Source organism: Microtus ochrogaster, chromosome 5 (genome assembly GCF_000317375.1).
Source record: "Microtus ochrogaster isolate Prairie Vole_2 chromosome 5, MicOch1.0, whole genome shotgun sequence".
Lineage (NCBI taxonomy): Eukaryota > Metazoa > Chordata > Mammalia > Rodentia > Cricetidae > Microtus > Microtus ochrogaster.
This window is the reverse complement of record NC_022012.1, coordinates 16,613,084-16,623,137: the sequence shown is the minus strand read 5'-3', so window position 1 is coordinate 16,623,137 and position 10,054 is coordinate 16,613,084. Positions and strand designations below refer to the sequence as shown.

The 10,054-nt window shown below is 43.0% G+C and overlaps 1 protein-coding gene across 2 annotated transcripts in view; it reads right to left on the bottom strand.

Annotated features, from left to right (window-relative positions):
* Kiaa0895 (KIAA0895 ortholog) overlaps positions 1-10,054 on the bottom strand; it is a 53,890-nt gene that overhangs the window by 15,283 nt on the left and 28,553 nt on the right. Inside the window, exons 1-3 of one of the 2 annotated variants that reach the window (XM_013346268.2) lie at positions 3,212-3,840; positions 1,826-1,958; positions 653-958 (exon numbers count right to left, since the gene is read on the bottom strand). In XM_013346268.2, coding sequence (XP_013201722.1) covers positions 653-958; positions 1,826-1,958; positions 3,212-3,394 — 622 coding nt within the window. In that variant the 5' untranslated portion in view covers positions 3,395-3,840. Of the gene's footprint in view, positions 1-652; positions 959-1,825; positions 1,959-3,211; positions 3,841-10,054 lie in introns of those variants that run through there. The other variant, XM_005346950.3, reaches the window with a different exon arrangement.

Sequence of the window (10,054 nt, the reverse complement as noted above, 5' to 3'; positions counted from 1 at the left end):
AGAGCTAGTTCCAGGACAGGAACCAAAAGCTACGGAGAAACCCTGTCTCGAAAATCCAAAAAAAAAGAAAGAATGCTTACTGCTGTTACAAAAGACTCAGGTTGGGTTTCCATTACCACATCAGGTAACTCAAAACTGTTGTAACTCAATTTCCAGGGATTCTGATGCCCTCGGGTCTCTGAGGGCACCAGGTACACACATGGTACACATGAACTCATAGAGGCACACACACATACACATAAGTAAAAATAAATAAATCTTAGAAAATGAGAAAGAAATAGCAAAAAAAAAATTAATAGCTGGTTAGTGATTGATTGATCAAGAAGGTTGTATGTGTGCTCATTCTATTTTTTAAGTTACAAAAATTTTTACATTTGTGTGTATATGTGTGTGTGTGTCACAGTGCTCAAGTGGTCAGATCAGAAGGCAGCTTGTAGAAGTCACCTCTCTCCTTCCACTGTGTGAAGTCTCAGGGATCAAATTCAGGCCACAGGTTTGGCAGCTAGCACCTTTACCTGCTGAGTCATCTTGCTGGCCCTCCAGGCCTTTTTAAATCAGGGTCTTACTATATAGCTGGCTAGCCTTAAACCTGTTAGCCTCCTGTTTAACAACTAGCCAGACAGTCAGAATCCTGCCACTGAGGGACACTTACCTGGCTGGGAAGTATCAGTCCACCCTCTCTTGGCTCTTACACAGTAATCCCATCTTGTATTAGGGTCCTTGACAAACTTGCCGATATCTTTAAAGAGTTCACAGAAAGACATCTGGCTGGCTTGATACACTGTATAGTAAAGGAGGGCAGCCCTCCATAGGAAGGGGTCTTTTCTGAACAGGACACTATGAATGCTGGCCAGCCCTTCCTCTGTAGGGTTGTTTGGCTTTAGCTCATGTTTTTTGCGGCCAATCCAACTGTTCCATGGCTGCTGGAGGTTGTTAATTCCCCGAAAGTAATGCGTGCCTACAGAGAGAAAAAGTATGAATGACAGGCAATGACACTGTTTTGATACTTCCCCAAAGAAAATTTGCATTTAGGTCTGGAATATTCTCCCTCCAAGTCCTAAGTGCTAAAGGCTTGTCCCCAACATGGAGCTCCTAGGAGGTGGTAGGACTGAGGGTAAGGCCTAGTGACAGTGTGGAGTTTTTCCTCTGCCTTCTCTGCTGTCTTGGCCATGTTTGGTGGCCACATACACCCACCATGATGTCTTACCAAGCTGTCTTACCAGGCTCAAAGGCAGTAAGGAGTTTAAACCTACAAAAACATCATTCAAAATAAACATTTCTTTTCAAGTTGACTGTTTTGGGCTATATAAGACCTTGTCTCAGAAAACAAATTTAAAAGTTAAAGAAAAAAGTCCCCAAGCTCCTAAGGCCAGAAAAAGGTCTTTCACAGATCAAAGACCCAGATACTCTCTTCATGTGTAAATTTTCTCTTCATGTGTACTATTTGTTAAGGGATACAAATATCTCTTTAAAGAGATTATACCTTCCCTTCTCAGAAAGCAGCCTCCAGTAGGCGGCTTGTGGGACAGCAGCCAGGGAGCACGTTAATCCTGGCTGGTTCACTCAGAGAAGGGTAACTTTTCCTTTTCTTTCCTAAGCATGCATCCCCTCAACTTCAGATGGAAGACTAAATCCCAAGGGACTGAAATGAATTTCCAAGAGTGTTCTAAAATTATAATTTGAAATGACATAAACTCCAAGTAAAGCTTAACAGCCTCATGAATTTTTACCAAATACTGCTAGGGAAAAGCCACACCCTCTGGAAGAATACTTCCTTAGGGGGATTCGTGACAGTAAAATGAGGACGCGGAAAGGGCTGTCCTACCTATCTCATGCCTCAGCATCCCCTCCAGCCAATGCTCTCGCGCAGTAGAAATATTGATGGTTAGAGTTGGGCATCCATTTACCACTGTCATGGATGCCCTGGAAAGCAGGTCTTCAGTGAGATGAACTACAATCTAGGTAGAGAAAAAAGCACATTTATACGGCTGGGAGGACAACCCAGTGGGTTAGGGCACTCATCATAAAGGCTGACAACCCAAGCTCTCCAAAACCAACATGTTAGAAGGAAAATCAACTCCCTAAAGTTGTTCCCTGTCCCCTGACCACCATACACACTGTGGCATGCATGTTTCCACAAACATACACATACAAATATATAATTATATAACATACACATGCACACACACACAGATAGACTGGGAAAAGGGAGAAAGTTTTTACAAAAAATAATGGGCCCATACATTAACTAAGTTGAATTAAATTAAGTTGATAAAATGTATATCTGGTCACATTTGAACCTTCTAATCTTAACCCTCTGAGAATTTAAGAACCTTTATTGAAGGAGGCTGTGGTAGCACACGCCTTTAATCCCAGCACTTGGGAGTCAGAGGCAGGGAGTTCTCTGTGAATTTAAGTCTACCCTGGTCTACACAGCCAGTTCCAGGACAGTTAGCAGACCGATAGCATGAGAGAGAGAGAGAGAGAGAGAGAGAGAGAGAGAGAGAGAGAGAGAGAGAGAGAGAGAGAGAGAGAGAGAGAGACCCTATCTTTAAAACAAAGAAAGTAGATGGCTGTGCTAAGGAAGACAGAACTACAATTTGTAATTTTAATGGTGAAGAAAGGGTACAATGGGGACTAGGACCAAGGCAAGAGGAACAAGGTCTAGTTGGCTACAGAGAGAATTCAAAGCCACCCTGAGCAATCTAGTAAACTTCTGTCTCAAGCAAAAAGAAGAGGGAATAGAGCTTCAAGGTAGCGTGCTCGCCCAAGGCCCCGAGTTCAAGTCTCAGTGCTTTAAGAAAGGGGGAGGGAGTGACAAGATGGCTCAGTGGACAAAGGTGCCTGCCCTGCAAGATGGCAACTCAAGTTTGCACCCCGGAATCCACACAGGGACTGGGAAGAACCAGCTCATGGGTGGGGAGTGGGGAGGACCTGTTCCTTGTCAGTGCCAAGGTTTTGAGACTGGTCTATCAATAAGAGAACACTGCAGCAAATTCTCTCAGTAATTCTTCCTGAGTAACACACAAAATACCATAAGCTGCACATATAAGAATCAAATAAGAGCAAAAGAAAGGTGGCAAGAGGCCAGTTCAATGAATTAAAGGGACTGATCAGACAAAACCTGCAGGGGAAAAAAAAACCATGTATGTGGCACTGACTGCAAGTGCCAATATCACAGCCAGGTCCCCAAGTCACCCACGGCCCATACCTCTCCTAGGCAGCCTTCCTTCACCATGTACTTCCTAACATGACTCCAGATTCGAGTTTTAGACAACAAGCTACCACCAGTAGCTTGTTCGAATTTCTCATAACTTCCGTATTTCTGTAAAGTCAGCTCCATAATATTGATGGACTGTAAAAGAAAGGGAGATAAGGACAGTGAACAGCTCATGCCACTCTGAGACGAGACAAAGGGAGCTAATTATCACCTAATTTGTCAAGACTTGTTCACATTTATTGATTACTGAATTAAGCTGCAATCCCAGCTTAATTAAGTGCATTTTTCTAAGTTTAAAGTTTCCACCGACTTTTCCAAATTTGCAAATGTTGTTCTTGCTGGCCCAGCACTGTATTCATGGTCTACAGAGTCAGATCCTCCCAGGGCTGCACAGTGAGACTGACTACAAAGGTCCAAAGGGAGAAGGCTGGTGAACAACACTCTCTTTCCTGTCTTCTCATGTCTTTAGCCAGAGCAGAGGCTAAAAACCGCACATCATGCCTACACCTGCTGCTAGGAAAAGCTGGGCAAAGAGGGTTCTGGCTACTGGGCAAGATATATTGTGGCTTCGAAGAACTCCAATATAAATAAAGTATGTCTCTAGGTCAGTTAATATGCTATAAGTACCATTTAAATAAAGGAAAAAAAGTCCTTTAAAAACATACAAAATAACCAGTCCTCTGTTACAACCTATAAAATCTGCTTACAATGCATTTATTTATCTATTTATTCTATGTTACGGGTGTTTGCCTGATGGATATCTGTGTACCACTTGCATGCATCTTCTATTGCCTTGCTTTGTTTTGTGAAAAGTAACAAGAAAATTTTATTCAAAAGGAAGGCAAAAGTACTGGTCAGAAATACAGACATCAGGCCACAAGAATGAAAGAGTACTTAAGTGCCAAAAGCTACTTTTTATTCTGGTGCCAAAAAATAGTAAAACAAAATCACAGTCTTAAAATCCTTCCATCTTTCATCAAGGGCAACGTATCATCTGCTTCCCATCACCCTAAAAGGTTGAGACCTTTTCCCAACACACACAGAAAAGGTAAAGACTACTAAAAATCTGGTGATAAAAACAAATCATCAGAGCCTCCAAGAGAACCACAGGATACAAAAATGTAAGTCAGACGAAACCCGTTCTTCAAAGATCTTTCGGGAAGGAAAAAATTCCCCCGTATCTGGCTGCTCTTGAGAGGCCCCAGCCTTGCTCCCAGCACTCACACAACGGCCCACATGGTCTGTAACTCTAGTCCCAGGGGATCTAACACTCTCTTCTGGCCTCCGCAGGCATCCATGCATGAAGCGGACTTACCAACATACAGGGAAAACACCCATACACATAAAAATAAACACATCTCTTTAAAACCACACATATGCATACAAAGAAATCTTTAAGAAAATCTATGAAAAGAATCTTATTTCTGGGCTCTTGTGGACTGGGAAGGAACTGATTGAGAAACAGTTACAGGGTCATTACATGCCCTGTGCTGCCAGGCTGTCTCCCTATTCTAGGTGTGTCACTGTGACCAATCACTGAAGTGTGACACCCAGTGGTGGGTGTAATAACAATGACAATCTACGTCATAGCTGAGAAAATGCATCAACCTTTGTCGTCGGTCACCTATTACATCATCACTGCTGTGGTTCCATTCTTTATTAAACAATGCACTTGAATGTCATACCAGGAGGGGACAATCACACCACAGATACATCCCTAACCAACTAGGACGGCATCAGAAAGTTACCACATGACAAACTACTCCTGAAAGCCTTGTTATTCAGCGTGGCCGAGGGCAGAGACACTGGAGTAGCAAGGCTGTCCCGAAATGTAGACCTTAATGCTCATCTTTAAGCCTATTAAATCAGAACCTGGGTTTGGCTTGTTTGTTTTTGTTTTGGTGGTGGTAGTGTTTCGAGACGGGGACTCAATGTATACAGATCAGACTGATCTCAGTTCACAGAGATCTGCCTCCCTCTGCCTCTTGAGTGCTGGGACTAAAGGTGTGGAACAGCATGCCACCTTTCAAACCCTGCTTTTGAAACAAGGTTCCCAGGTGATTCAAATGCAGTAAAGTGCAAGAAATAATGCAGAACTGTAAGTAGAGCACAGGAGTCCCCGTGTGCTGATTGCTTTGTATGACAACTAAGATGACTAAAAGTACAAATTAGCAATAATTAAAACCAGATCAACAAGGACATTTTACATACTCCAGTGAAGAGTGTGGGAGTTGGGCTTTAAACACCTCAGAAGAGAGTGAGTGTCCCCTCTGTATTGGAGAGACAGACCTAAAAGAAGTTTAAATTTTTTGGTTGTAGTTTATGCTTATGCTTTTCAAATTTTTTTCTTTCCATATTTAATTTTTCCTTTATTATTCCTCCAAGGGTCTTCTTTAAAGCATGCACTTAGGATGTGGTCATCTGCTTACTACACAGGTGTCCCTTATATTGATACCCTTGTCAAAGAGTAAGTACAAATAGTGGTGTGTGTTCAAGAGGGTACACAACAGAATACCATTTCCCCCACCCCATCTTGACTTGTCTGACACCACCATAGCAGCAATACTATATAGGGTTACACTGATGTTTCCAAAAAGCTTGTTTAAATATTTCACACCAACAATTGGGACTGCAGATACATCTTGCCTGGTAAGCATGGAGCCCTCAGGTCTGATGCAGTACTGCATTAAGTAAAAACAGACAGACAGACAGACAGACAGACAGACAGACAGACAGACAGACAGGGGTCTGTAATCCCAGCACTGGGGAGGTCAGAACTTCACAGGCATTCTCTGTTAGAGAGTTTGAAGCCAACCTGAGCTACAGAAGACCATGTCTTTAAAAAGAAAAAGTCCATCGTATGTGGCTTATATGGACACAGTATTTAATATCTACTAGATGCTCAAAAAATAATTTTGCTTCTTCCTGTCATCAGTAATTCTGAATGTTAGAATCTCTGCCCCCAGAATCGAAAGGTAAAGAACATGACTGAACAGAAGAGGGCCAGGTTTTCCTGGTTTTCTTCTTCTCTCGGAGACAGTTTTCTGTAGCTAAGACTGGCCTCAAACTCCTAACCCTTCTGTCTTTGTCTCCAAAGTTGGGATTGCAGATGTATGTATCACAATGGGATCTATTTTCCTGTGTGTCCACATTCTCAATACAGATGTGGGATGCAGAGCATCAGTACAAGTCAATGTACCAGTCAAAAAGTCTCAGAGGCAGCTCAACTTTATAATTAGAAATAAATCTATCACATTTTCCAGACAACATTTACATTTTCTTCTTTTTTAAGTTTTTTTAAAAAATATTTTTAATGTGTTTTGCCTCCATGTATCTGTGCATCACGTGTGTGTTTGTGCCTGCAAAGGCCAGAAGAAGGCACCAGAGCCCTGGAACTGGAGTTTTAGAGGGTGACTATGTGGATGCTGGGAACTGGAGAGGATACAGTGCTCTGAACCATTGAACCATCTCTCCAAGGCAGAACAAGAACACAACAAAAGCTGATGAACATGTAGAGAAACCAGAACCTCTAGTCACTACTGAGTGATAGCAGCCAGTGGTAATCATTTTGAAGTTCATTGTAAGGTTAAAACTAGCACAAGACATCTAAGTAATTTATCTACAAAATGAAAATCTTTTTCTCTATAAAATGTCCACCATTGTGTTTGAGGGGATGACAGACTTCCTAAAAAATTTCTGTGTCTGCTAACTGATCTGCTTTTGGTTTACTTGCTGATTTTGTCTTCAGTTCAGTAACTGCGAAGTTACTCCTCTCAAGTGCAGTCCCCGTCAGTGAAAGCCTTGCACACTGGAGGCACGGGTACACAGGCATGTGAACCCGCCAGAGGGCATTTAGGTTTGCCTTTCCCAGATTTGCCTCTTTGCTGGCAACACGGAGATGCCAAGTCCTTGCCCTACTTACCTTACAGAATTGCTGTACGGACACAATGGAGATGGGAAGTGAGCATGCTTTGTAATCTTCTTCCAAAACCACTGGACAGTGTTGAATTTGTCAGAACTTCTAGTCTTTAATTTTAGAATTTGGGGTAAACATTTTACCCTCTAATTTTTTTTGGTTTTGGTTTTGGTTTTTTGAGACAGGGTTTCTCTGTGTAAAAGCCCTGGCTGTCCTGGAACTAGCTCTTGTAGACCAGGCTGGCCTCAAACTCACAGAGATAGGCCTGCCTCTGCTGGGATTAAAGGCGTGCGCCACCACTGCCCAGCTAAAAATTTCTTTAATTGAAAAAAATTCTGGATGTATTAGGTAATGAACCTGGGGCCTCATGCACTCTAGGCAAGAGCTCCAGCACTGAACTACAGCCATAGGCTGTCTTAGTGAGCTATGACTGTCAACTTGACACAGCGTAGAGCCATCTGAGAGAGAAACTGCCTAGACTAGATTATCCTGTGACAAGTCTGGGGAAATGTCATGATTGTTAACTGATGTGGGAGGGCCTAGCCCACTGTAGGTGGCATCATTTCCTGGGTAGGTAGACCTAAGATATATAAAAAAAGCTAGGGAAGTATGACCCTGCCTATGAGTGAGCCATCAAGCAGACTTTTCCCATGATTTCTGTTGCATTCCCTTAGCTATGGCGAGTCCCTTGGTTAGAGTAATGCTTCATGGAATAGCAAGCAGGCCTGCCTTCCAACTACAGCCCTGTGTGTGCGTGCATATCGTTCCTTGGGAGCTATCCACCATGATTTTGGTTTGTTGACTTCGGAACGCACACATTCCTCCTGTTTGCAGACCAACAAGCTGCAGAGATCTGTGATTATAAGTGGAGCTTTTTACATGAGCTTGGAGATCGCACTCAGGTGTTCATGCTTTAGTACCAAGCACTTTACTGACTGAGCATCTCCCTTGCCACCAAGTCTTTTTCTTTACATCAATGCTGTCTAAACCATTTCCCGGAAGTCATCTACATAACGTCGTAATACATAATTGTTCTCTGGCTCCACACATGCACCATGGCATCTGAGTACTCCAACAAAAACAGTATTTTTTAAAGCTTTTTGGTTTCAATATAAAATTTTAGGAAGCCTGAAATGTTGCTGGGAGGGAAAGTGACATGACCAGATCTGAACCTTAGAAAGACCTGACAGCAATGTGGGAAGGACAAAGACAGCACTTCTGCCAATAATCAAGTTTGCCATAACATAAACTGCATTATAATAAAAAGAAACATCCCAAATACTTACAAACCATTCTACCTATCCACATATGCAGAGCCCAGGGAACAAACAGACCCTAGACATTGAGTCCTGTCCAATACATGCCAAAGTCAGACATAGGAGGGGATGCCACTAGCCTGTTCCTCTTCTGTGTCCTGTGTGGTCAGGGCTGGAGGTGGACTGGGTGTGTGCCAAGCTGAGAGGACGTGAGAATGTGATGGCTACTAGGGTATTTGTAAACAGCACAATAGTGCAGACCACTCCCTCACACCTCCAACGGAACAAGCAGCTTCCTAGTAAAGCCTGTTGGAGCGCATGCGCTACCACTCCCAAAGGTCAATGTGCAAAGCCTTCAGTGCTGCATCAACTCTGGTGTGAAAGAGAATCCTTTTGTTATGAGGTTAAGAAATGACCCCGCTTCTCCTCTATGTAGTATATAAAATTTCCAAGGGACATAGTAATCTCCAAATAACCTATTAGAAAGCCTTATTATGTTGAGCTATGTGTAAAAGATTTGTGATCTTCTAAATAGAAAAATGTGTCATCTGGAGAGAGGTGTAATTGAAAAACTTGATTTCTTTTCTATTTTTTAAGACAGGGTTTCTTGGTCTCTCTACATAGTCCTGGCTGTCCTGGAACTCACTACAAAGACCAGGCTGTCATGGAATTCACTTTGTAAACCAGGCTGGCCTTGAACTACTTAGTCCTGGACGTCCTGGATCTCACACAGTTCTGCCTGCCTCTGCCTCTGAGATTAAAAGCCTGAACCACCACACCCACCCCTAGGTTTCTGGAAAGTTTAAATATATCCAAGAGCAGGAAGACTGAGGCTACGCCAGTTTCTAGCCTATCTAGACAGAGCTCACCAAACTCTGTCCTGGCTCATAGTCCAGCCTGCTGCCCAAACTGGACACCCTGGTGGCTTAGTCCCGGAACTCCTTGACCCCTGGCAGGGAGACCAGTGGGAATGGTCAGAGTCTGCATGCCACCTTGGCCCACTCTGGTAGGCTGATTGCTCTCCAGTTCATGACCGTAGTGTCTCCAACAGCAGAGAGACTGCCTCGGATGCACCCAGAGTAGGAGGCTCACGACACTGCTGCTGAGTCCTGGGGGCCTCTTTGTTTTCAGGGCCGGGCAGGGGAGATGTGTGACTTCATATTATAACTCAGAACCTGAAGAGGGTTTTAATCATCGTTTTCTACATTCTGTGATTTTTCTTTCAACTTGATTAAAGTGCCTTAAAAAGTAAAACTGGAATAGATTCCATTTCCCCGCTTGTGGTATTTAAGGTACAAGCCAGCTAGGATTACTGGTGCTATTTAGAAACCTGGGGCAATTCAAATACATTTAATTACTGCAGATGAAAGTGGGTTAACATGACAGTAGAGCCTCAGGGCAGCCAGTGTCAACTGCCTTCCAAAGAAATGATAGAGAATTCATTTTGATGTGAAATGGTACTTTCCTGCACAATGCACAGGGATGCTGTATACTGGGCTTCATATTAAAGAATAGTGGTACATAAATCTCAGTTGGCATTTTCAGCACTGAGGGAAAATAAATAAATAATAGTTTTACAATTATAAAATTTAAATTTATGGCCGGGTAGTGGTGGCGCATGCCTTTAATCCCAGCACTCAGGAGGCAGAGGCAGGCGGATCT